Raw genomic sequence first — 26,366 nt, forward strand, 5'->3', positions numbered from 1 at the left:
TTGACCAAGCTGCTAAACACTAAAGCTAAAGGCATTTCCTGTATATTTTTTTATTAAAATTTACTTTATTTAAAAGGAGAGTGCTGGTGGCTTCCCATGATGCACTGTGTGTTTCTCTTTGACTTACTATGAGTTTATACACAACTCCTCATTTATTATTGTAGTTACTCATTAGTTATAATTAATCTTAGGCTCTCTTCCCCTCGTGTCCTTTGTACTGTTTCCCTTCTCTCACGCCCAACCGGTCAAGGGAGATGACAAACCCTCTCTGAGCCTGCTTCTGTTGGAGGTTTCTTCTTGTTAAAAGTTAATTTTTTCTTCCCACTGTTGCCAAGCGTTTGCTCATAGGGGGTCATCAATAATTGTTGGGATTTTCTTGCTATTATTGTAGGATCTTTACCTTACAATATAAAGCACCTTGAGGCGAGTATGGTTGCGATATGACGCTATACAAATCAAAATGAATTGAATGGTTTTAGTATTTTAGCACAAATATTCCACATTTTTATCGTACTGTAATCTTTATGTGGTTAGGTAAAATATCTAATTTATGTTGGCCACATACAGTTTCCAGCTAATGTGTTTTGGCTTGAGAGTATTGTAAATGTCAGATATGACCTAAATACAAATACTAATAATAACTTATGCCACATATTTATTTATAGATTAAGAAAACATAAATTCTTTTTTCTTTTAGCTAAAGAATTTTAGTTTCAAAAGTCACTCAAGTAACGTTTCATCACTGAAATTACAATTTTGTAGTTTCCAGCTTTCACTGAACTTTTGTCAAGGCCACGTGAACTCCCACAGGCCAATAACTGATTTTGTCTAATTAGTCAGGCTTGTGCATCTTTGCCTTACGCTCAAAGGTATTGCAACTTTTAGCAAGTGAAAGTAAAAACATCTTCTACTGTCAAACTCTACACATACATCATCCTGTATAGAGCAGGTCAAACTTACAAAGGAAAAAAAAAACCCCACACTGACAGAAACAAGCAGATACAGCGCGGTGTGGAGATGCTGTACCCACTGTGTGCTGTGGGCGTCATCCGGGTACGAGGATGCCAACGTCCATAAGCTCGCTCCATCTGTCACCAGCGTCCTGTCCTGGTGGGCGGCTTGTCTTTCTTTTATTTAACACTTTCTTTGTTCCTGTGTGAATCTCATCAACATGCAAAGAAAGGATGAGGCAATAACTGAATTAAATGCCTTTTAATTCACACATAAAAACATTTCACAGTGTCCATCCAGCACTGAATTGTAAAGAAGACCAAAAAAACCCTAATTGTTACAGCAATGGGAGAGAAATATGTGCTGCTGTAAAACTGAGTATAACTAATGGCTTCATGTCTTCTCATATCTTGTACTTCATCTTTCCTGTTCTGCTGAGGACACAGATATGCTGAAAGGAGAAGGGGTGATAAAAAAACAAAACAATTAGCTTTGCGATCTTTTCTACAAACTTTAAATTCCATTTGCAGTATGAAACCACAAAAACCTGCAAATTTGAAAAGAGAAGAAAGTAATCTCCAAAGATATGACTCATTCATTAATCTAACTTTGGGTGTCCTGGGGATTCAACTCATATTTCTTCTGTGGGATGAGGACAGATAAGAGGGTAAGCTTTAACTCTGTCTGATTATCAGAGCCTAACCTCTACATTCCACAGGTCACACGCCTTCAGACTTTCATAACGAATACCACCCCCCTCAAACATGGACAAGAGCCACACACACAACCATACAGCACAAACAGTGCGTGCTGCACATACTGTACGTGACTGTGGGAGTCAAGCTTAGTGTTTCACATGAGTAAGAGGTAAATTCAAGGTCACGTTTCACAGATAAAAACAGCAGGGTCCATATAGATTTGAACTTATTGCTTTTAGAAAGACTTGAATTAAACTGAATTCATATCAAAAAGAAAGTGAGAATATTTACAGGAGAACAACAGCCTAAAGAAAAAAACTAATCTAAATAATCCATATGTTTTACTATATTTCCACTAAAAGTAAACAGAAATAAACCGATAGAAAAAGATTGCGCAAATGCTTGTGTAGTAATTTTTAAAAAAGCAAGGAAAATACAGAGTAGTTATACATTGTGGGTTATGTGCTGAGCTTCAGCAGAAAGAATAATGATATAAAAGCACAGGAAGAGGTAATCCTTCTCAAATTAAAACATGAAACAAAAATAAAATGCATGTACATTATTATTTGAGTTCTGACCAGTGCTTATTTATTTTGCTTATTTCACTACCTTAACACATTGTTACCTACACAGGGTTTAATATTTTTTATCTTCTGTGTTAAGCACATTGTACTTACATGTGATGAAATGTGATAGATAAACAAAGTTGCCATTGTCTTTTTTTTTTCTTTTTTTTAACATAAGTAACCATGTGTCCTGCTCTTAGTGTTGTAATGCCATTTGGAGGTTGGAGTTTCTAGGAATTTGAACCAAGTGGATGGAGGCTTGGAAATAAGTAGTTTATCATGGGTATAGGGTTGTCTTCTACTGTTTTTAAGACTGGGTTATAGTTTGGTGACTATTAAAAATGTGCATTTAACAATGTGCAAAAGATAGATGATATTTGTAAAGTGTGAATAGTGTATGGTTTTGGATATTGAAGAGGAAGACTTTGCAGGTATAGTGCTCATTTTATGCTGTGTATTTTATGTTTCAGTTAGCAGGTTGAAGCAGGATAAATGATAATGGCAAACAAAGGAGGGCAGAGAAGCCATCTTTGCCTAGAATCCCTGCGTAAAGTGAAGCACTGTGATATTAGTTCATTGGTAATAACTGCTGCCATTGGTGCTGTGCAGTCCACTCTATTCTCCAGAGGAACTTTTACTTGGCTTAAAATAAAACAGCAGTCTTCTTAATCCTAATATTTAGAAGCAGTGGATAAATCTGTGCTTTTTGTGCAAATTAAAGCACTTTAGAACAATTTTTCAGATTAATATTTGTGCTACAGTTTGAATCTCGACTCATAGCAGCAACAACGTATGCTCACTGTATTTGGTACCCCTTGCTAGTACTGGGTTGGACCTCTTTTGCCTTTAGAAGTGCCTTGATTCTTCATGGCACAGATTCAACAAGTTCCTGGAAACATTCCTCAGAGATTTGGGGCCGTACTGGCATGATAGCATTACACAGTTGCTGCAGAACTAGACAGCTGCACTTCCACGAGGAGACTATTGCGTTCCACCAAATCCAAAACTTGGATTGAGATCTGGTGACTGTGGAAGCTACTTGAGTACAGTGAGGTCACTGTCATGTTCAAGAAACAAGTTTGATGTGATTTAAATTCTATATTATGGTGATTTTATCCTGCTGAAAGGAGTCATCACAAGGTGGGTACTCTGTGATCATAATTGGAAATAGTCAGAAAAGAGCTGTGGGCCAAAGTGTGCCAAGAAAAAATGTTCATGTTCAAAGTCATCTAAGAACACTTTCCTCCCCATTTGGTTTGAACAGGTTGTCTTGACCATGGCTACATGGGTAAATGCACTAAGTTGCTGCCATGTGATTGGCCACTTAGATATTTGTGTTAACAAGCAGTTGAACTAATGTACCTCACAAAGTGGCTGATGAGTGCTGTTTGGATTGTTTTGGGGGGGTTAGTACATCAAGTCTGTTGGCCACATCTTCATACAACCCAATAAACTCACCATTTATGGTTAATCAGGAACTGGAAAAAATAGATACAATACTTCATTCATTTTTATCTTACACGTAAAAAATCTATTATCTATATCATTCAGTGACTCCTGTCCTGGGTGATATTGTTAAGCGCACAGACCTCCTTGTGAACACAGACAGAAACCACCTGCTCTGAGCTACTTTGCCTACATGTAAAATCTCCTCGGGCAGGGAGCATACCTGTTGGGTGAGTTTAGGTTTCAGGCAAAAGAAATAATGATTTACTATGTTTACTCTCCCCTCCTGTCTCCCTTTCTCTCAGCTCTTTAAAAGGTCACAGGCTTTGCTGGAGTGTCAGTAAACTCACATTCAGACTTACATTCAGGTCACGGAAGTATTCATTGTAGTCAAGGGCATAGCCAACAACAAACCGGTTGGGAATTTCAAATCCAACATCTGACAATGCAAACACAGACATGAATGTTAAGTATCCTGATTTGTTTAACATTAAACAAAAATGTCATGCTAGTCTTTTGAATAAACCAGGAGTGAGTGGCTGTGATATCGCACATAAGAGCTAGAAATACACATTCTGATGCCTTTATTTGAAATAATTATGAGGTGTAACAAATAAATATCAGCTCAAATTAAAGATGACTGATAGGTGTTGATGAAGCAGTCTCACCTGAAACATCACATCTGATTAAGCGAACAAGAAAAACAAGTGACAAATGTTAGGAGGAAAATCTAACACCCAGAGCTCAAACTCAAAGAAAGAAAATGTAAATGAAAAGAGAAAACGTCAAAGGTATGTGACTTTTTCAATGTAGCAGACTTTTAAATTTGTGCTAATACTTCTGAGTACCCTGCTGTAAGCTGCTGTAAACTTTTTTTTCTTTAAATGCCAGTATGTAGAGCTGAAAAGTTAAGCTAAAGATGATGTGAGAAAATCTGCAATACCTCCACTAGCCACAAGAGGCCAGTTCAAAGTTCAAAGCTTGGTTCAAAAAATAGTTTTTTCATTTGAGGTGGTCATAAAAGGACTGTCTTTGATGCTTTTTGTGTTTCCAGTGCTTCTATTTTAGTGTGTTAATGTGTATGTGAAAATGTTAGACACAGCGCGTAGGTATAGGAAAAAGTGCTTATATGAATGTGCATGTGAACGAGGCATGTAGTAAAGCATGTTTTGCTGCGATAGGACCTTAAGAGATCTGTGCATAAGCGAACGACTGGAAATCCTAATGAACTAAAGCAACATTGTAAAGAAGAGTGGGTTGAAATAAAGTAAAAGACTGATAAAATCCCACAGAAAATAATAACTTGCTAAAGATGGTTCTACAAGCTAAAAAAATCATGGAGTGTACTTAGTTTTAACCTACTGTTCCTCTATTTTGGGTTAGTTTTTCTATCACACAAAGACGTGGTGTAGATCATGTATGATTGTTCATATGAGGTTGTATTTAGGTCATTTCAGAACCCGCTAAAGACTAGATCATTGTGATTATGTCCTGATACGCAAGGCTTTAGAATTAAACGCGAGTATACTTTCTTTTTCCCATGACTGCAGCCAGTAGTTAATATTTGTAACCTAAAGCTATATCTTGTTTGTTTAATTTGTTCAAAAACTGACTTCCTGAACTCCAGGAGGTCACTTACTTGTGTCATGTGGCAAGGCACCTTGAATACACACTTTTGTATTTTGGGATTAATTATGGGAGGACTATTAGGTCAGGACACTTCCCTAATAACGAACAATTTGCTAAATGATCTAAACTTCGAAAAAAAAGAAAAGAATAAATGAAAAAGACTGACGAGTAGGGTACGGTGTAGGTGTTACAAAGGTTAAAACAAAGAGCATAGTTACAGTCTGTCAGACTTTCAGCCATGTTAGGGAGCCTCTTCACCAGCAGCCTGAAATACAAAATAATAATGTTAATTACCATCAAATGTTAAATTATGTATACAATATCAAAAAGTTGACTTTTTTCAGTTTAATTTAAAGACATTCATTGGTACAAAAACCATGGTGATGAGACGAAGACTTGAATATTTTTTAAAAATGTACATTTTTGGAGTGTTTTCACAATCCAGAGGAAATAAACTTTCAACATGAACCATGTGTGAGAGATGTTTATCGTGTTTCTGTGATCTCGGGAATGCATAGGAACAGCCCACAGACACGAGATAGCGGTGACTGTGGACAAGTGATATCTTCTCGTGCTCGTCACACGCTTGGCATTTCCTTTACAGGGGAAAACACAGACGACTAAAAAACTGGCTCACCCCGCGACCTTGACCATCTTGGGTTCAAAGGTCTCCACATGCTTCAGAAGGGCCTTCATGGTCTTTCCTGTGTCAACTATGGCCTGAGGGGAGGGAAGAGCAAAGGAAGAGAGGAAGAGATTTGGAGGAAAGAACGTGGGATATATGAGAGTAGAAAAAAGATCAAGATACAGTACTGTGCAAAAGTCTTGAGCCACAGCTGATTTCTTTATATTTTGCTTTCCAGGAGCCAGATCTTCTTGTACTTCAGGCTTTATTAAGGTCTTTTAAAGTTTGCCTTTGGACATTGGCTGGTTTTCACGTGTTCAGTCCTTGAACCTGTCCATCAGAGGAATGCTGAGACAGTTTATGAGCAGCCTGTCACAAAAGCACTTTTTACTATGAAAAATGCCAAAGATAATGCAATTTGATGTGTTTCCCAAAGAACTCTTAGGAGAAAACATGGCGTATTTTGTCGTGATGTGTAGCGTTCCCTAAAAAAAAAAATGGTGGAAACTGACAAGTGGACAAAAAAAGAAGCAGGCCTCAAAAAGCTATATATAGCAGGTGGACAGAATCTAAAAGTCATATTATTAAGAATTAGGAAGAAAATCCAGCAAAGACTTGACGCAAGACTTTAGAGATCCATGTGACCCTTCAGTTGATCCATCTGTTTGTTAAAACCTCATCAGAAATGGTCTCGGTCGAATGGAGAACACTAGCCTCAATATTATAGAAGCAGTGTGGGGTCTTTGAATAGCTTCCCGAAGCCTGGAGAAATATTCCTGAAGACTACTTAAAGAAATGAAAAGAAAGCTTGCTCAAGAGAATTCAGACTGTGTTGAAGAATGAAAAAAGCAAAAATCAAATATTGACTTTTAAGCTTGTTAGAATTGTACAAACACTGTTTTTGTGTTATATATTGCATTTTTATTTATGTCTGCACAAATTTCAATAAATTTCTGCACCTATTTCCCATTTTCCCAGAAAAATAAAAAGGAATGAGGGGTTGCTCAAAACTTTTGCACAGATATTGATCAATTGAAATAGGTAAATGCATTGATGAGCGATTAATGAATGCAGGAGTGGCATCTGAGAGACGATTTCCAGTTACTGAAAACTTTTCTGTTACATGCATTTAAGAGGTAAAACATTGTTTAGCTGAGAAATATTACATTGAACTTGAGCAGCTGTTCTTGTTTTGCATCATGCTTTTTATCCTTCAGCCCATGTAAATATCTTCTTATGTGTGTCTGAATTGAGTCCAGAACCCTTCACAACTGGAACATGATCCCAAAGAGGAAAAGAAGTTTTTTCTTTTTTTCCCCCTGCGTCGACATAAACCACAACAACGGCTTTTCAAAAGTAAATGGTGTCTTAAAGGGGGCAGAAATGGTGCTAATTTGAAGGGATTTATCCGACAAAAATAGAAAAACATACACACACACTCACCTCCACAATGAGCACACTCTTGGTAACATGTGAAAAAAAAGGAAAGAGAAAGATTAGAGAACGGTCACCTTTGAATTTCAATACTATTCAAGCAAAGCAAAAATAAAGGCGGTGTTGTGTCTTTGAATTTCTTAGAGATGGTATCTATAGCAGCGATGTTGGCAGTATCTTTAGCGCCTGAACAAAAACACAGACAACTCATTCTCTTCTCCTCAGTAATGAACATCTGTGTCTACAGTGAGCAAAAGTCACTTCGGAGCTGCACACTTTCACTGCTGCACACTTTCAAATGAATTCTTGTTCCCTTGGCTGGGTGTATGGGACTCTTTGTGAGAGCAGTGGAGAGTATCTATGGTTTTGGGGAGAGTGATCGCAGAGAATGCGGGCGCCTGGCCAGTGTTCCCAGTCTACACCTGAACACTCTTGCATAACACTTAATAGGAACAAGTAAAGAACACAAAAGCTCCAGCACAACTAACCTGTCTTACTGCCTGCTGCAAACTATGGAGCCAGTTGGACAACAAATATGCACTGGCAATTATTTCACTGTGTATGGCATCATTGGCTGGGATTTTATGGTTCTCCCAGGATCTCTAAATGAGATGTTTTGACTTGTTTTTGTAATTACATTTTTGGAACCTTGGGAATCACTTGTAATGTTTAGCTCGTTGAAGCTGGTAAACATTAGAAGGTTTTTTTGCGGGGGGGGGCAACAAAACATGTGAAAAACCTGCTAATTGAGATTTTTGCTTTAACTACAGTGAGGCATGCATTCAGTACGTGGCCAGGAGAGTTGAGACAAACAAGGCTTTCAGGTCATCCAACTTTTAACGTTTTGTGATTCAACTGATCTGAGAGGGAACTAGTTGTCTGCACCTCCTCAAGCCTCTTTAGAAAATCTAACCCAGTTGTGTAAAACATAAGGCCTGTGGACCAGAACTGGCCATGCAAAAATTCCAATTTTGCCCAATGGATGGCTTTGGAAATGTGAAGAAGGGCATATACTTTTGGACTTTTAAGGTATTTTTATAGGTTTTACAGCTTTTCCTACTGATTGAGACCTCCCCCTTGGGTATTCATACTACACTTAAGTAATTAAGTAACAGATAAACAATTAAATAACAGAAAATTCCTGTTTTTTAAAAAAAATTATATTCACAAAAGAGGACGTTTTCTGTGAATTAACAGAAACTTTCTGTTCTATAATTGCATGATCATGTGGGAAGTGAGCTACCTGGATATAGGATCCCCCCCCCCCCCCCTTTTTGTCATTTTACTCATTTCTTAAAATGAATCATGCGGAAAGATTTACAACAGCAGAATTTTGTTTTGGAAAACTGAGATATGCTGTTGACATTGCGCCTTTTCTTATATTAAGATGTCTCAGGGATTAAATGTGTGTGACAGAAAGGGGCATTTCACTTGTCCGATCCACTTAAGAGCAAACTGAGCTGTATGTGACTCACAATAAAAAAATTAGTTTGACATCCCTGATTTAACCTCAAAGAGGAGAGCTATATTTTCCTGATTTAGACCCACTGCAATTTTACCTTTCTTAGTTTACTCTTTAAATATTGTAACACCTTTTAATTACCATTAGAAGGAATAAATGTTAATTTATCACTGAAATAGTGACCCGGGGATGGCGCTAGAGGAAAATTCAGAAACTTAATTGGTTGCGAGTCATCCTGTGCACCAAACTTTGTGCAGGATCCCCCTGTGATGCGAATCAGAGTAGTAGTAGTATCATTAATAAGGTCATCTCAGGCACAGCTCTGTGTTCATGTCACCTCACAGATCAACATAACATTTACATCACTGAGCTGACATTATGCTGGCATCATCATGAAGAAACTCATACTCGAATTGGAACTGAGCCTCAGAAACATTTCGCTGAGGAAATGATGATGACTGATGATTAGTTTTGTTGATAATGTATGAGACTTGTGGGAGGCTTGTGTGTAACATTTCCGTCCAGGGGAAGAATTATCACAAGAACACCAACATTTTTTTTTCCAAATGATTCATGCTTTCTGTGTAAGGTGCCTGTCAGATTTTCTGTTTTTATTCCCTCTGACCTTCTTAACCGAAGTGAAAATACATTGTAGCTAAAGCACATTTTGACAGCTAACTTTAAAGAATTCAACATCAGTGTTTTTTTTACTCCAGGGTAATTCCTCACAATGCCACAGACTGTCCTTACAGGCTCCTCAGTCCTCCCTGCCAGGGCTTAGCAGGGACAAACAGTCAATAAATCTGCCTTCTTCATTTGCCTGAAATCTCTGATTCATGGCCAGCCTGGAGACTGTAGGACGATATGGTGAGCAAGCCTCAAAAGTCAGAGCATAAGGGTGTGGTCTTGTCTAAGACTAAGTCTAACAAATGTAACTGTGTGACTTTGATCGCTTGGGAAAAATTTCTACCTAAAGACAGATTAACTGACAGCTCCCTCTTGAGGCTAGGGTAGTTTCTTTTAAACAGCATGTAAAAATATCCTTATCCCACATCATTATCCTGACTTTGCTTAATTAAAAACACACACCTTTCCACGTAGAAAAGACAGATCTCGGCATCCTATAATGTGCAGGTCCTCTGTTGATTGGTCATTCTGGTGAGAAGACAAAAAGAAGGCAGTTAATTTGTATTTTGCAACCCAGCAATTGTAATTTTTGCCCTTTTTGTTACTCCATGGTTTCTGTTAATTACAATAAATTGCCTTTAACTGTGATTTGCAGTCAGGGATATGTGCAGCAACCTCAGTTAACTGCACTGGTTTTCAAACTTTCTTTGCTCAAGCCACACCAAAGTTCAAGCCAGAATTTCAAGGCACACCCATACTCATAATTGCAGAAAATGGCCTCTAAGTCATCTGGAATATCAGCAGTTCTTCATTTGCTGCTATTTTCAGATGAAGGAACTTTCAGGAATACAGATCCTTACATCTGCAATAAACTCCACTTGTATATAACTTGCACCCATCTCGTTATCAGACACTTTTTTGGTGTCTGAATGCGTCGTTATCTTAATAACTTCTCTCAGCAAATGATACACTTGGGCAGAATGCTGTCAATCCTGGTCCAAGTGAAGCCATACAACGCATAGCTTTGGCAGTAGTTTATTTTGACAGTTTCTTTTGCGGGGTTTTCTCCACACAAGATAGCAACTATTTGACTTCAATAACCAGGGCCTCTAATCAGGGATTTCATGTGTTCTAATATAGTGCATCGAAATTACATTTGTTACTTTTTGTACAGTGACAACACTAATGCTTAACAAAATCTAAGGCACACCAATTGGGAACCACTGTATTAAAGAAGCGAACAGATCATGACAGGTTTGAAAAAGGGTCAGAAAATATAAAAATTCAGTAAAAGTAATGTATAAGCAGTAGAAAATATCCATCAAAAAGAAATACAGGTTAATGATAAAATTATATGGTATATTAAAGTGACTAAATGATTATAAACTCTCACTAAATATTTGGCTAACAGTTATAATAACTTTTAGCTAACAGCTAACAATAGATTAAATTATCTAAACATTCACACAGATATTTGAAATGCAGTAATTTCTAAAAACTATGAATAAAAAGCTTTTTTCTAAATAGACTAGCAGCTAAATGCTAGCTAATGGTATGGTAAATGGCCTGTATTTATATAGCGCTTTTCTAGTCCCTAAGGACCCCAAAGCGCTTTACATATCCAGTCATTCACCCATTCACACACACATTCACACACTGGTGATGGCAAGCTGTAGCCACAGCCACCCTGGGGCGCACTGACAGAGGCGAGGCTGCCGGACACTGGCGCCACCGGGCCCTCTGACCACCACCAGTAGGCAACAGGTGAAGTGTCTTGCCCAAGGACACAACGACCGAGACTGTCCGAGCCGGGGCTCGAACCGGTAACCTTCCGATTACAGGGCGAACTCCCAACTCTTGAGCCACGATGAATCAACAGCTAAAATTGCTAGCTAACGCTACAAACAAAATTGTTATCAAAGAAAATAATGAATGTTTGATCAGTAAGCTTAATGAAATGTATCGCTATTATATGAAGTACCTGCAAAAACAGGGGAGTAAGAACACTTAAAAAATACCATTCTTCCTAATATATAAAGAACACTATGAGCCGTTTAAAGAGTTAGCAAACAAAAAAAATTTCAACTGTAATCCAAGATTGGTTGAACTCAAACTGGCTGAACTCGAATTTAAACATAAAGGTGTTTTTACTTCATCAGACAGGCCATCATGGGAACATCAGAAAAGAACATGATATAGTGATATATTTGTTAAAAATATAGTTACCATTACCAGTTATATTTACCACTGCGTTTTTATCATGTATGTTTCAGTATCATGGCTTTTGTGTATAACACTGCACTGTGTGGTACATAACTGCACATAGGGAGACATATTTGACAAAGTCTTTGAGATAAAATGTCCTGAACATAAACAAAGACATGAACTCTGAGGAAGCATGGTATTTAAAGCTTTTTAAGAATGAAGGCTTTGAAGTTAGACTTGGGCAGCTATACATGCATCACTTGGATAAGAGCAGCGGTGACGTGGACAAAATCCTGGCCTGGGGCAGGTCACATGTCTCCATCATGAGCAGCGAGATTGACTATAACAACATTATCACTCAAACACACAGTCCTACAGTGCAGTAACAGCTACCTCACGTCATGTTGTTGACATGAAAATAGAATGATCAGGAATCAGATGAACTTTAATATATGAGTATGCTTTTGTATGGTCTCTTAACTTGTCATCATATCTTTTCAGATTCAAGTGTGATTTCTGCCAGTTTTCTACTCTTGTCTTAATTTTCTGTAGCCGCTGCATTCAACTAGCCTTCACAAAGTTAAATAAAGCTGTAGTAAGTTGAACTTAATTTTGTATTATTTAAATAACTCATTCAACCTTGCCCTACTGAGGAAGAAAAAAAAAGCTTCTTTTCTTCACATCGTGGAACATCACACCGTCGCTAGGCTGTCCTCGCTGCTTTAACCTCCACGAAAGCCAGCGAATCCTCCCCCGTGCTCAAAAGGGACTAAAAAAATGTGACCACATGTAGAGAAAAACAAATCACATCCTTTCAGATGTGCTGCTTGCCAAAACACACCACAATAAAACAAGTGACTTTGCCGACAGTTGATATAATTGTTACCACTGCTGTGTCGTTCCACAGTTTATGCATTCCAGGTGTTAGACTCCATCATGACATGAGCTGTTTTTCTTGGCAGCAACAGCTGCACCAATTAGCAGACTGCTATTTTCATGACCTGAGCTATGCAGTCACTCCACAATGAGTCGTCCTTGAGTTGCCCTGTGTGAATGTTTCACATTAAACATGAGCAACAGTGACATCTGGTGGCTCTGGCTAAAGTCTGAGTTTAAAGCAGGGCTTCAGCAAAAATGTTGGTCTTTATCATTTAAGATTCTGTTTTATTTTTTATTTATTTAAGGTTAAAAGAACAAAAAAGCTCAGTAAAAATGCATGTCCCAAACTTCCTGATAGGAGATTGGAATCCTCACATTGCTTTCTTTGTCTGTTTAAACAACATATTCAATCAATTGACTGATATAAAACTGCAAAGGAACTCCATCCAGGTGGGAAGATGGAACCAAGAATATTTCACTAATATTTTGTATAAGAAGGAGAAATATGGGACGATGTGATTAAAGCATGTAATGTTTTGACATTTGCTATGTGTTCATTAGTTTGTAAATCCTCAGTTTAGCCACTGCTATGTTGTTTTTCAGCCAGAAGTGACCACATCTGGATGAAATGATGGAGTTCCAAGTTATCAGCCCACAGTGGCAAGCTTGGTTAACAAGGCGCATTCATAGACTTTATTGGTTCATTGCACAGACAGAGATGTCTTGTAATTTGTGACACTAGCATATGGCTAAAATACTACAGCTTTACTCATTTACAGACTTCTTGCCATGTGATTTGGCAGATAATTACTCCAATAGGCACCTACACCTCAATTAAAATGAAAAGGTCCAGTTCTGAGACTTAATGGAGAGCTCAAAGCTACATGAAACATTCCTAACTTAAAGCATTAATTAAATGTAAAAATCTAACAGCGCACCTGTCACACCACCGGGTGTGGATGCTGGGCAAAATGCCCTTTGAGGCAATTTATGAAAGTTTTTTCATAGGTTGCTGCACTACCCACCAGGTAGCTCTTCAGACGGATGAACTCCACTCGGGTCTCAAGGTACTTGTTGGAGTTCCGGCCGAGAATCTTGATGAACTCCACCAGATCTGCACAGAATTTGTAGCCTCCCTTCAGGACACACAGGACCATTATGTTGTCATCCCGAAAGTCATCCATGATGTAGTGGGCCAGGCGTTCTGTCCTGCAAGAGCAAATCAAATCATACTACTAATGAGAACACTCAGAGATCGCAACTCCCCCTCAAGGGCAAGAGCCCTTTGATGTTTCATGCCTTTTAGTTTGATGTTTTATGCTGTCAGCATTGTTAATATAGAAATCTAGGATAGCACATAATGTTTTCGTGTCATTGTAAAGTAACATGATATTGTATTGGGAAAATAATGAGCTCAAACAAAGATTGTCCTCCTTTGACCTGTGATGTTGAACGCTACATTCTGAAATGGTGTATTTTCTTTTCTTTATCCACACGATCGGCGCAGAAGTGGCTGAAATATTTTGTCGTCGATAAGCTGTAAAAATGTGAGATTTTAACATATATTCATGCAGCGTGTGATTTTACAAAATTTTATGACATCATTGTGATGTTGTAGGCCTTTCTTACCTATTCATGATTACCCCATGTGGAATGTAAACACTCTCAATGTCATCATGGTAGTGCTCAGGGTAGGTGAACAGGTCCAGACTGTAGCCTGGCCAATCATCTTTTATCTAGGACAGATTATTGGCAGTATAAACATATACTGGGAACATACAAAAATACATACATCATATGCTACAATCATTATGGTGTGATGATGTTTGTTCTAATCAATTATTTATATTTATTTAATTTGCATTACTATAAAATTGCTTTGCTTTTTCATTTTAGTCATTTTGACTTGTGTGTCTTGATTAACAAAAAACTTTGCAAGTTATACTTTTAAAAATTTGAATTAAAAAAAAAAACAACTAAAATTGAAAGCAGACAGTTGCCTTTACTGCTTTGTTTACTATAAAACCACAAAAGATATTAAGTAGCAAAAAGGAAAATAATAGCCTCTAATAGCTGAAAAAGCAATTACCAAACACTACTTTAGCACTATAGATGTTTAAACATCGTGTTAAGCATACCACAATTCCTCTTTTCATCCCTGCATTGTCCATCTGTAGCAGTGCTGACATTGTGGCATAAGTTATAGGCGAATCCACGTGAAAGTGACCTTAAGTGGAAACACACAAAAACAGTTTGCTTCCTTCTCAACAAGACAAAAGCGGTAACACATAGAGAAACATTTCTTCAAATATGAACTTCGCTAACATCCTGAGCAACATCTCTAATCTGTTGTTAACAAATCATCACTTACTGTTACTGTTGCCTTCTTTTCAGCGCCCACTCACAAAGCAGAGAGGGAAAATAGGAAGGCGAGGCATCCAGACGAGTCCCGGCCAGCCTCATGGGCCGTGCGATCACGCTTGAGTCATTTGTGCAAAAGGAAAGCGTTGTTTTGGTTGTGGAGATTTACATGGATAATCAGCTTCATGTGATGCTGTGCTGGCTCATGGCCACATCGCGGGCCACTGCAGACGGGGGAAGGGGGAAAGAAATCTAACAACAAATGATTGGTTCAGTTTGTAAGCAGTAAATTTTATTCAGTTTTCTGAGGGAATACACTTTTTAAGGAACACAAGAAGAAATTGTTTGTCATTTAATAAGTGCTTAAATTTTAGCTCTGGATTTATGTATTCACAGGAGGAGAAAAGAAGAGCTAGACTTGAAAATCCACTTGAATGAAGGGCTGCTCAGTTACAGCAAGAATTGTAATCACAATTACTTTGGTCAATATTGAGATCACAACAATGTAATGTGATTATTTTGGGAAAATAGTGGGTCATTCATCAGAAAAAATCAAAATGAGAAATGTGACCTGAACTAAACACGGCCACAGCCTGATGGGGGAGTGAATTTGGGATTTTATGGAGGACACTTTTAAATGAGAGCTAAGGGGCTGAGATCATGTTGGTCTAATACTTACTGAAAGCCAAAATCCATTCATTTTCTTAACTCCTTATCCAATTTAGTGTTGTGAAAAGGCTGGACCTGCTGTTATAAAGTGAGATTTGGGGTGCACCTTGAACACCTCGCCAATCCATCAAAAGGCTAACAGCAAGAGACAGATCACCATTCAAATGAAGGCCAAATTTCATTTAACAAGCGTGTCATTGGACTGTGGGAGGAAGCTGGAGACACAAAGAAAACCCTCACAGAAAGGCCCCGAGTGACTGATAGATTTAAACTCGAGACCTCCTTTCTATGAAGAAACTGTTCTAACCACTGCACTGCTCTGCTGCCCACGAGCTAAAATTGTAACTGAAATAACAACTTGAGTTAACAGCAATTTAGTATTGCTCTTAAAAATCCTGCATCATTTGGGCTTTAGTCATGAAACAACCTTCAAACTCAAAGTCTAACCATCGGAGGGGACATGAACACGGGGAGGTAACAGTCATAGTTTCAGTATTTTAAGGGTTGATATTCTGCCAGCACCCATCGACAAAACTCAGTTTAAACTGAGATCATGCTGCAAAAAACAACAACCTGGTCTACTTTCCCCCGATAGCTTTAAAAGAGCGAGAGGGTTAAAGGAAGTCTGTGTTGAGCTTGTAACCTGGTTTATGTTTTGAGCTTTTCTTTCTCTGTTAAACTCTCAGAGGAATTAAACAGCAGGGTTCATCATCATCAGCCAAAGCCTTCTCTCATGTCATGACACAGCACAAATTTATGTTTTTGGACCTACATATGGAAGCGGCCCAAGTCATAAATTCATGTGAGTGTTGTTTGTCTGAAAAAAATGTTGTATTTTGTATTAGCTTTGTAAAAAAATTAACTGACACTGCAAAAAATATACAGTAAATAAACCAGTTTATTGAATGGGGTAAATAACAACATTCACTACACTGCATCTCATCACTGCTGAGTTTAATCATCTTTAGGTATGTAGATGATTTTGAACCTCTCGAATAGGTTGATGTCGTCCTCCAGCTGCTTCATTTGCCTTTCGAGGCAGTCCTTGGTGGCCCTCTGTGACACAGTGTCGATGATGAGGGGAAGGGCCTGGTACTCGTGATGCAGCTTATCCCAGGTCTCCTTCAGGCGCTGGACAGAAGATTTGGGGAAGGAAACGCATCAATGTCACAAGACAGACTATCTGTATTCAAGGCTTTTCTGAGTAAACAGGCATCAGTCAGAAATGTTACAGAGGGTAATTCTCTGAGAAATCCTGCTGTGTAAGGAAGGAAAACTGGTATTTTGCAGGCAGAGTTGGCTTTGGTGTATTGTTGTTTATTTTTGCATGTGCAGCAGTTAAGGAGGATAAAGCTCATGAACTAAAAAACACTATACACAAGTATGAGAGCTCTAATTAAGTTGATGTTACATGCACTTTATACAAGTTTTGTTCAGAACATTTTTATAAATAAACTCAGAAAATGTTGCTGGAATGATCTCAGAGATCTCAGTTTTTGTGGCTCATACACCACACAGTGACAGAAACTGTCCTGTTAATGGCTAAACATTAACATTGTTCTGTGCCATATGAATCACTGGATACCATATCACCCATTCACATGAGGCAAAGCTTAAACACAAAATAATGATGCCCACATCATGAAATCAAGGATCTAAACTTAAACATTGATGGTCCCTCTAGTCTTCTCACTTCCTTCTATAAGTCCTTATATAGAAAAATCAAGTTTAAATGAAAAACTGTACTCTGACAAAGAACCCTCAACATTTACTGAGAACAATCTAACTGTCATCCTACAGCTTCACTGTGTTAATGCATGTGAGCAACTGAAGTTCAAAACCCTGTATAATTCAAGTTAAATCCACTAAATTGTAAGATCCAGCATGGTTCCCCTGCATTTATTTACCTTCAGGATGGCTTGTCTCTCCTCCTGTGTCATGTGTTTCATGGCCCTCTGCTCCCGCTCTGCTTTTACAAAGTTTTCATACTCCTCTCGAGCCCTCCTCTCTGCTTCGCTGCGCTGCTGGAGGTACGCTGGTACTCTACCAAAGTCCTTCAGACAGGGTGTGTTTTATGAGCAAATATAAACATGATATTATTCTAGCATGCTTTATGTTGATATTTAAAAGACTGCAAGTAGCAACTGTGGAAAAATACCTTTCGTGTGATGAACTTTGGGACAAGCCCTGAGTTTTCCAGCACCTGTTTGTGCCCCTTGCTGGTGTCTACGCATGCAGGCTGTGGTTTCATTGGCACCAGTACAGGTGTTTCCTTTAAAAAATCCCTCTTGGTGTGAATTCCCATCAGTGGTTTGTCATTCCTTCTGGGGACCGGAGGTTTCCTCTCAGTGAAAGAGCAGGTTTTATGAACATCTTTGGAGCTCTGCATCTCTGAAACATGCAATGCCAAGAAGCTCATATTCACCATCTCAAGGCAAACCCACACGCTAATAAAATGGTCTGACAGATGAACTCACGTTCAGGCAGTTTGGGCACTTTGGAATGCTTCTTGAGGAAATTCTCTGGAGATGGCAACTCCACTCTGGCAGGTCCCATCGTTCTTATCGGCTCCTTCACCAGCTTTCTCTCCAACATAACTGCAGGCCTGAATTTTGATACATACCTTAAAAAAGAAAAAAGAAAAAGCAACACATCAGTTGAAGCAATCACTACAAAAACCTAACTTAAAAACAAAATTATTTTTTTAAATGAAAAACAATTGAAAACTATGCTTTAAAATAAAAGAAAACTGAATTGAAATACTGCACTCACAAAATTTATTTATCATAAATTACTATTTTTAGTCTTTTCTTCTGTTATTTTTAAGTCAAACTCGTCAACAAAATAGGTAGTGATGAGGTTTTTTTTAAAATTTCATTTTAATTCAAATTTTATTTGGTTAATTTACATAACAAACTGAAAGAACATTAAATCAACTACATTATTACACAATACTGGATTTTTTTTCTTATACGATTTTTTAAAATACCGTCCAAAAGCTGCGTTTCTGTTTTACGACCTAATCTAAATTTACAGTATTGTAGAACATCTGACTAGTGTTCTCCAAAAGTTGATTCTGTTAATCTGGACGTAGTGTTGTTGATGAATGGGGGTTTCCCATACCTGTTCGAAGCGAACAGTTCACTGCGCATGCACGCAGTAAAAATGTCTAACACAGGACTGGGTTCCCACCCCCGGAGTCAAGCTACTTGCATGTAATGTCTCCTCAGTTACACACAGTTAAAGTTTACAAGGAATCACGAATCCAGAGTTTTTACTAAAACATCACACAAGTATAAAATCTCTCTAATCTCTCTAATTAATTCTTTACATACCTAAATGGAAAAAAAGAAACCTTTAACAGATACCAAAACGTTTCAATAAAAATGAGCAAACATACTCTAAAAGCAATCTCAATAAAAAATGAAAGCAAACATTTAAAAACGCAAATAAAATATAAAGCTATAGGGTTGTTTTTCTTTTCTCTTTATTTTAATAAAAATTATCTGTAAAAATACAATTTACTACTTACCCCAAGTTTATTAGTTATTTCTGGAAAACAAAACAAGCAAACAAACAAATAAAAAACCCAAAGGCTTAGTAAAACTTTAATGTCGTGGTTTTGTTTTGTTTACCCCAAATAATAGTTTAAAGCTAACTGCTTACTTTGGGCTAACTTGAAGCAATTTACCTGGGCGCTTTTTCTTTCTTTTTGTCTTCCACTGGAAGGAGATTGAAGGCATTTTCTGGAGGATGAACATCTTCAGACATCATGAATAAAGAGGCGATTAACTAAAGAGTGCCGTAGCTTCTTTTGAAGGCTGATAGCCTTAAATTCTCCACATTAACCGAATCCAAATTTGTTTGACACCGGCTAGTTGCTAGGAAACAAGAACAGCAGATGTTGCATTCATGAGCGGTCGGAAAGTCTCTCAATTAGGGTTACAGCTTGTTATTTTTGAATGTTGCAAATGGAAAAAGGTTTCATGTTATCCCTTAAATCGCAAAAAAAAAAAAACTATTCTTGTCTCTTTGCTTTAGGATTACTGGGGCTATATGCTCGCGTGAAGTTTGTTTGGCGTTTAGAGAATGGGAATTTCGAGGCAGACATGAAAGCAGCAAAGAGTTCAGCTTTGCCTTCAGATTTTATCGATGTTTTGTCGATTTTTCTCGATGTTTGCTACAACATCGCATTCATTGCTACAACTTCTAAGCTGTTGGGTTACAGTTTAAAACGTCGCTGAATTTGTATATAGATAAGCATTTTTTTTTTTTTTTTTTTTTTTTGCTTCCAGTGATAAACATAATTTTGTCCCTCTAGGCTCACCGTAGTTATTTATGGCGACTGTTGTGGAGACTGTTGCAGTAAAGAGTTCATTTCCTTGTGTAAACTAACAAGACCGCATAATCACGTAATTTACGAAGTCATTTATTAACAGGTGGAGCTTATGGAGAGTCGTTATTTGCGTGAGTGAACTGCTCATTCAATTTCATTTAGGGTCATCTGTGAGTGTCCTGAATAACCCGAGAAGTTATAGCAGCCTTTTACGATATTTTATCAAAGCTTATGAGCTTGGTAATTAAAACTGCAACTGACTTTAAATTCCTCGACTAGCTTCCTCTCTAAATTTCGAAAGCAGAAATCTAAACATGCTACTGATATCTGTAATTATACCTTAACGGTCATTTTAAATGAAATAAACTAACCTACGTTAAAAAAGACTTTTTTATGCTGCCGTTGAACACTATTGAACTGTACGAATTATGAAAAAAAAAAAAAAGTCATTGCAATGAATTCGGGTTTTCCAGTTTGTCCCCCTCAGACTGCATATGGGGTAAAGCACATGTTTGCGTGTGAAGGTTAAAACTCTCACATCAGCCATCTGAAGGACAGATGCACTTTATCTTGTTTTATACAAGCTTAACAAATTGCCTAAAATCAAAGCGGAGGTTTGTTTTTATGATGTTATCTGATATTTTGTTAACCCCACCCTCCCAGTAATCAGATACTGATATCTTCAGCAGATATTATCTCTTCTTCTGCCTGATAATCATCTCGCTGCCATTGTAAGTTAGAGCCTCACGCTGTGTAGAATGAGGGAGAAGGCATAGAAATGCTGTGCAGAAAGTGGGACACTTTTCACCATATTTGGACATCAGTGCATGTGTCTAAAAAAGGGGAGGTGTGCCTGTCATTGCACTTAAATGTACTTGCAATGTAACTGCATATATGCTTGGTAGGTTTATTGTTACCCATCTTATGTAATCAGATGTTTTTCTGTTCATATTTACAGCTTTGGTATGGCTTTTTAAGGCCAATCTAAAAGCAATAAGAGTTATTGTCTAAATGGTTGAGATAATGATTTTAGAATGGTGTCTTCTTATCTTTAAAGATCTTAGGGTGTGTGACAAGATTATATAATACTTTTCAAGGTCTGTCAAAAAGCTAACATGCTGACTTGTAAATTTAGGTGTACAATAATCTTAGAATACCATTGTTCTTAAAAAAAGAAAGAAAACTGAAATATGTTCTTTTTCACAGGGGTAAGGGCTGTTGTCATTTCATTCCTGAATGGCTTTACTGAATACAAGCCAGCTTCCAATAAGAGCTGCCAGATGGTGCCTGAGTTCACTGTCTACACAAAAATCATGGCTTTCCACCAGATCCACCTGCCTGGGGGACAAGAACATCCTGCTCATGGGTCCTCCGGGAGCAGGAAAAACTACGGTGGGGAAGATAGTGGCCCACAAACTGGGACTCCCTGTCATAGATGTCGATGATGACGTCTTGGAGACGGCATGGAAGATGCCCGTTGCCGCTAAGTTGGCAGCAGTTGGTGGAAGGTGTTTCTTGGAGGAAGAAGGTCGAGCTTTGTGTAACTTCTCTGCCTCTGGGTGTGTTGTTTCCCTGACGGGCTCTAATCCTCTTCATGCTGAAGCAATGCAGCATGTCAAACAGAGCGGGCTGGTCATCTACCTGGATGTGGACAGTGAGGACATCTTACAGAGACTCACCAGCATGAAGGTGAACAGGATAGTGGGCCAGGAGGGAGGGGTATCCATGAAGGACATTTTGCTTTACAGGAAACAGTTTTATGAGAAATGGCTTGATGTAAGGGTGCTGTGTGGAACAGGAGACACAGTGGAGGAAGTAGCAGAGAAGGTGCTGAAAGCTGTGGAGAGATACCAGAAAAGTGATGAAGAAACATTTATTTCAACCCGATGTGATAGCACAGGATTGTCCAAGCAGAAAACATACTTTAGTGATGTGGTTGTGGAGGGTCTGGCTCCAGATGGAGGGCTTTATGTACCCAAAAATGGCTTCCCAAAGATAGGCACACGCGAATGGCAGAGGTTAGTTGAGATGTCATACCCAGAGCGAGCGTTAGTTTTACTTGAAAAGTGCATCCACCCTCTGGACGTCTCTGCTTTGGATCTCAGAACAATGATATTCAAAGCGTATGGGTCAAACTTTGCCAGCAAGGCTGTCGCACCTGTAAAACACCTCGCCCACAATCAGTACATTCAGGAGCTTTTTCACGGCCCCACCGCTTCCTTCAAGGACCTCGCTTTGCAGCTGATGCCTCAGCTCTTCGCCTACTGCTTCCCACCCATGTGTAACTACCTCATCCTGGTAGCCACATCTGGAGACACTGGCAGTGCAGTGCTCAGTGGCTTCAGCAGGCTGAGCGGCACTGACAGACACCGCACCGGTGTCCTGGTTTTCTTCCCGGAGGGAGGAGTGAGTGCGATTCAGAAGCTCCAGATGATGAGCTACAGGGAGGGCAATGCCAGGGCTGTCAGCGTCCTGTCAGACTTTGACTTCTGCCAGAGAAATATCAAGAGGATTTTTGGGGAGGCGGGGCTGACAGGGCATCTCGCTGTGGAGTACGGCACAGTCCTCAGCACCGGCAACTCCATCAACTGGGCACGGCTGTTGCCACAGGTGGGTTGATGATTATTGAGTGTCACTGCAAGAAGACAGTGATTTTTATAAATCTAAAAATTAAATTATAACATTATAAATTTATAAGCTTTTTCATAGCCGACATTGTGATTGCTTTGGTTGCTAGCAGATTTCCATGGTTACCAAAAAAATTGTGTTTTAGAGCTGCAGCTGTGTTTTTAAAAACTTTTACTTTGAAGGTGAGTGGTGTCCATTTCTGGTTTGTGCTGTTCGGAAGTGGAACTAAACTTCAAACTATGACCCCAGTATGCTAGTGACCAAAGCAGACTTTCTTTAAAATGCATAAAGTAAAATTTTATTGTGTTTCCCATTCTGTTGTTGTGAAAACACCAAATGTTTGATCCAGGTGTTTTGCTGTCCTTCAGTAATGCACTTACTTGCTAAAAGTCTGTGATTTTTAGTCAGTCACAAGGACAGTCTTATTTTGCAACACTAAGCAAAGTTTCACTAAGTTTTTTTCCTCTTTCAGGTGGTTTATCATTCTTCAGCCTATCTGGATCTGTGCAGGGATGGTATCATCAAATTCGGCGATCCCATTGATGTTTGCATCCCTACTGGCAACTTTGGCAATGCCATGTCAGCTGTGTACGCCAAACAAATGGGCATCCCGATAAGAAAAGTTATCTGTGCATCCAACCACAACCGTGTCATCACTGACTTTATCAACACAGGCCAGTACGATCTTCGGGGACGGCCTCTGATGCTCTCCCACTCCCCCGCTATAGATATCCTGAGGTCCTCCAACCTCGAGAGGTTTATCTACCACGTCTCCGACGGAAACAGCCATCTTGTCAAGGACCTGTTCACACGCTTAGACAGACAGCAGCACTTTCAGGTTCCCGAGCCTCTTCTTGGCACCATTCAGCAGGAAGTGCTGTCTGGCTGGTGCTCTGAGGATGACTGCTTGGCCGCCATCCAGAGAGTTCACACACAGACGGGCTACGTCATGGACACACACACCGCTGTGGCTAAAGTCGTCGCTGATAGGCTGCAGGATGGCTCGTGTCCCGTGGTGTTTTGTTCCACGGCTCACTATGGGAAATTTGCTCCCGCTGTGTTCAAAGCTTTACAAATCCCAAATATTCCAGAGGATCCCATTGAGCAGCTCAAGAAGCTGGAACTTATTGCATCCAGGCCAGAAATGCACAGAGAGATGATAAAATGCCTGAAAGAAAGTGCCAAGAGGAAACACAGCATTTGTGAAGCAGAGTACAGTGTGCTGGTAGACCAGGTGGAGAGCATGATACAGGACTCCTTCTTAAAAGTTATGTAAAATGATCCCAGCTTTTGTTGATGTCCAGCTTCAAGTAATTAGCCAGAAATTACAAAAGCACTCTTTTTCTTTGTCCTCTTTGTTTCATGCACTTGATTTTTACTGCAAACAGAACACATTACCAGGGGTGCACGTAAGTGATCCGCAGGTGCGCATTCGCTGTCAAAATAAAAGACGGCCACCAGATAAGAAGTTACAACGCGCGTTTGCGTACATAAGATTTTCTGGAGGAGGACAGACATTTGTTTAGCACTCTTAAACATGTTGAAGAAGCAAGCTCCTTTAAGCAATTACTTTGGTGTTCCTCCACCTCCAAAGAAATGTCAGGAGTCCGAACCCCAAAAGAAGCGCGTATTCTCAGAAAAATGGTTGCAGGAGGTGAGCTGGCTTCAAACAAATGATGAACGCAGAGATGTGGTGCAGAATATGCCGTGAAAATCCCACTCTAGCTGACAAAAACAGTGCCTTTTTATATGTACGCAAGCGTGCGTTGTAACTTCTTATCAGGTGCGCGTCTTTTTATTTTGACAGCAAATGCGCACCTGCGGACCACTTATGTGCACCCCTGCACATTACAAAGGGAAAAACCTAAAATCTTGATTAACATGTCAATAAAGGAAAACAAATGAGCGAGCAACCTTGTGAAAATGCATTTAAAGACAAATTAAAAAGGTAAATCTGTCTGAGCCTCCAGGATTGAGAAAAATGAACATATTTTACACAAACTATACTCTAATAGAGCTTTAAACAGCTTTATTACTCATTTTATTGATTATGCAACATTTCTTCTCATGAAAGTCTGGATTCGAAGCTCATCAGATGGGGATGTCTACCCCTTGGCTACTGCTGCGTTTCATTAACAGTATATGGATGTAGATGCAAGGGGAAGGTCAAATACCAGTAAAATATGGTGTAAAATCAATAATGTTACTTTAATCACACATTTCTGCAGTAATAAAATCTGACTGTTAAATGACTTTTTAATCATAAAGCGATGTTTTATTCACCTCGTCTTTTCTTAGTAATTTGTGTTTTTTCCAGTATTGACCATGTAAACCTGGAGGAGTTCAATAGTTGCTTGATAAGCTAGAAAATGCTTTTTTTGTCATAAAAAACAGACTTCTGTGTAAAAGTCTTAATCCACCGCTTTGTTCTTGATTTGTTAATTCCAAGGAGCTAGACTTTTTTGCAATTGTTTTAAAAGTGGTCTTGAGCAATAGTCCTCCAACCTTTCTGAAGGGCTTTCTAAGATCTTTGGTAATCGACTGCTTTTTCACCCATTTTCAGTCCAGTCCTTGAACATGACCCTTTTCAGAATGTCTACAGGCATCTGTAAAACATACTGGCGGCTCTGTCATGGTTTGGAGTTAGCCTTTCAGCCAATGGTGGAGATCTTGTCAAACTGATTTGTCAGATTTTCTCAGATTTTGATCCACCGTGGATCTGAAAAGTGTCTGATTATCAACGACTTAATTTATCAGCATGACAATGGTCCCAAACACACTGCCATTGCAGTAAATACATACCTGGACAGAAGAAAGAACAATGGAGCTCGATCAATCATTAACTGGTGTCCTCAGGGCCCGGATCTTCTTGACTGAGAACAGAAACAAAAGGCAGCCAACATCCAAAGAAGAGCTGTGAATGTCCTTCAAGATGCCCAGAGAACCATTCATGAAAACTACTAAAGTGAAAAACTTGCCTTAGAGCCAGGGGTGGGCAACTCCAGGCCTCAAGGGCTGGTGTCCTGCAGGTTTTAAATGTGTCCTTGATCCAACACAGCCGATTTGAATGGCTAAATTAACTCCTCAAAATGTCTTGAAGTTCGCTAGAGGTCTGGTAATGAACTAATCATTTGATTTAGGTGTGTTGACCCAGGGTGATATCTAAAACCTGCAGGACACCGGCCCTCGAGGCCCTGAGTTCCCCACTCCTGCCTTAGAGAGTTCAGGCTTCATTGGATGGTAACAGCGAACAAACTGTATTACCACCAAATTGACTTTCAAGCTTGTTAGATTTGTACAGTTTGTGCTTTTTTCAATTAATTCCTGCACCTGTTTCCTATTTCCTTAACAAAATATCACCAAACTACAAGTGGTCAAAGACTTTTGTACTGTATCATCATGTATTTTGATGATAAGAATGCAGCATGTGATCTTGTTAAAGTGGTGGTTGTAAAGGAATTAAATGATTTACAGTTATTCTTCCCAGATGCCTCTCACATGAGAAAGAACAGAAACAGGTCTGTGGGTAATTTTTCCATCATCAACTTTCACCATCAGGCGTTCAGAATTGAATCCTGTCTCTGTGGCCATCAGTCTAGTCATTTAAATCCAGGTGCTGCCTCAGCAGCTGTGGCAAGAGGAAGGGGGAAGATACATTTCATAGATCTGCAGGATTGCTTATGGCTGCAGTTGTTAAAATAGATGGAAAGTCAGGCCGGATTTGACAAAGCACTTTGCTAGCATGCCCTCTGATCTGGATCACTGTCTCTCTTTGCAGGAAGTGAGAAGTGTTTTCTGTAATAGTAACTGGTAATCTGGTCAACACTTTAATATCACAGGTGGGTGTATA

General features: G+C 39.0%; 3 protein-coding genes across 6 annotated transcripts; 1 reads left to right on the forward strand and 2 right to left on the reverse strand.

Annotated features, from left to right (window-relative positions):
* Positions 1-1,197: 1,197 nt before the first annotated feature.
* prtfdc1a (phosphoribosyl transferase domain containing 1a) lies at positions 1,198-15,082 on the reverse strand. 3 transcript variants are annotated; one of them, XM_003439286.5, is made up of 10 exons: positions 14,894-15,051; positions 14,661-14,749; positions 14,152-14,258; positions 13,548-13,731; positions 9,901-9,966; positions 7,359-7,376; positions 5,928-6,010; positions 5,509-5,555; positions 4,024-4,100; positions 1,198-1,402 (listed from the first exon to the last, which is right to left on the reverse strand). In XM_003439286.5, exons 2-10 carry the CDS (start codon positions 14,709-14,711, stop codon positions 1,355-1,357), a joined length of 681 nt encoding a protein of 226 aa, XP_003439334.1. In that variant the 5' UTR covers positions 14,712-14,749; positions 14,894-15,051; the 3' UTR covers positions 1,198-1,354. The 3 variants fall into 3 exon arrangements, with proteins under 3 accessions (XP_003439334.1, XP_005449116.1, XP_025766255.1); XM_025910470.1 differs by lacking the exon at positions 1,198-1,402 and adding an exon at positions 3,038-3,693 and having other exon boundaries at positions 14,894-15,056; XM_005449059.4 differs by lacking the exon at positions 4,024-4,100 and having other exon boundaries at positions 14,894-15,082.
* Positions 15,083-16,489: 1,407 nt separating this feature from the next.
* On the reverse strand, positions 16,490-19,465 carry enkur (enkurin, TRPC channel interacting protein). The gene is made up of 5 exons (XM_003439164.5): positions 19,244-19,465; positions 18,030-18,175; positions 17,711-17,943; positions 17,460-17,606; positions 16,490-16,683 (listed from the first exon to the last, which is right to left on the reverse strand). The coding sequence occupies exons 1-5, from the start codon at positions 19,324-19,326 to the stop codon at positions 16,507-16,509; spliced, it is 786 nt and encodes a 261-aa protein (XP_003439212.1). The 5' UTR covers positions 19,327-19,465; the 3' UTR covers positions 16,490-16,506.
* Positions 19,466-19,870: 405 nt separating this feature from the next.
* thnsl1 (threonine synthase like 1) lies at positions 19,871-23,819 on the forward strand. 2 transcript variants are annotated; one of them, XM_003439163.5, is made up of 3 exons: positions 19,871-20,019; positions 21,095-22,498; positions 22,989-23,819. In XM_003439163.5, exons 2-3 carry the CDS (start codon positions 21,125-21,127, stop codon positions 23,790-23,792), a joined length of 2,178 nt encoding a protein of 725 aa, XP_003439211.1. In that variant the 5' UTR covers positions 19,871-20,019; positions 21,095-21,124; the 3' UTR covers positions 23,793-23,819. The 2 variants fall into 2 exon arrangements, with proteins under 2 accessions (XP_003439211.1, XP_019218845.1); XM_019363300.2 differs by having other exon boundaries at positions 19,872-20,020; positions 21,216-22,498.
* The last annotated feature ends 2,547 nt before the right edge of the window (positions 23,820-26,366 follow it).

Source organism: Oreochromis niloticus, linkage group LG9, assembly GCF_001858045.2.
Source record: "Oreochromis niloticus isolate F11D_XX linkage group LG9, O_niloticus_UMD_NMBU, whole genome shotgun sequence".
NCBI lineage: Eukaryota > Metazoa > Chordata > Actinopteri > Cichliformes > Cichlidae > Oreochromis > Oreochromis niloticus.

What these genes read in the sequence shown, in the direction of transcription:
- thnsl1 (XM_003439163.5), top strand. Translation starts at nt 21,125, where the DNA reads ATGGCTTTACTGAATACAAGCCAGCTTCCAATAAGAGCTGCCAGATGG. An exon ending in GGGCACGGCTGTTGCCACAG is followed by an intron (nt 22,499 to 22,988) that starts GTGGGTTGATGA and finishes TTCCTCTTTCAG; the next exon opens with GTGGTTTATCATTCTTCAGC.
- enkur (XM_003439164.5), bottom strand. Translation starts at nt 19,326, where the DNA reads ATGATGTCTGAAGATGTTCATCCTCCAGAAAATGCCTTCAATCTCCTT. An exon ending in AAGAAAGAAAAAGCGCCCAG is followed by an intron (nt 18,176 to 19,243) that starts GTAAATTGCTTC and finishes TTCTTTTTTAAG; the next exon opens with GTATGTATCAAAATTCAGGC. An exon ending in AGTGCCCAAACTGCCTGAAC is followed by an intron (nt 17,944 to 18,029) that starts GTGAGTTCATCT and finishes TGCATGTTTCAG; the next exon opens with AGATGCAGAGCTCCAAAGAT.
- prtfdc1a (XM_005449059.4), bottom strand. Translation starts at nt 14,711, where the DNA reads ATGTCAGCACTGCTACAGATGGACAATGCAGGGATGAAAAGAGGAATT. An exon ending in GGATGAAAAGAGGAATTGTG is followed by an intron (nt 14,259 to 14,660) that starts GTATGCTTAACA and finishes AATCTGTCCTAG; the next exon opens with ATAAAAGATGATTGGCCAGG. An exon ending in GGCTGAAAGTCTGACAGACT is followed by an intron (nt 1,403 to 5,508) that starts GTAACTATGCTC and finishes TTCTCCTTTCAG; the next exon opens with CATATCTGTGTCCTCAGCAG.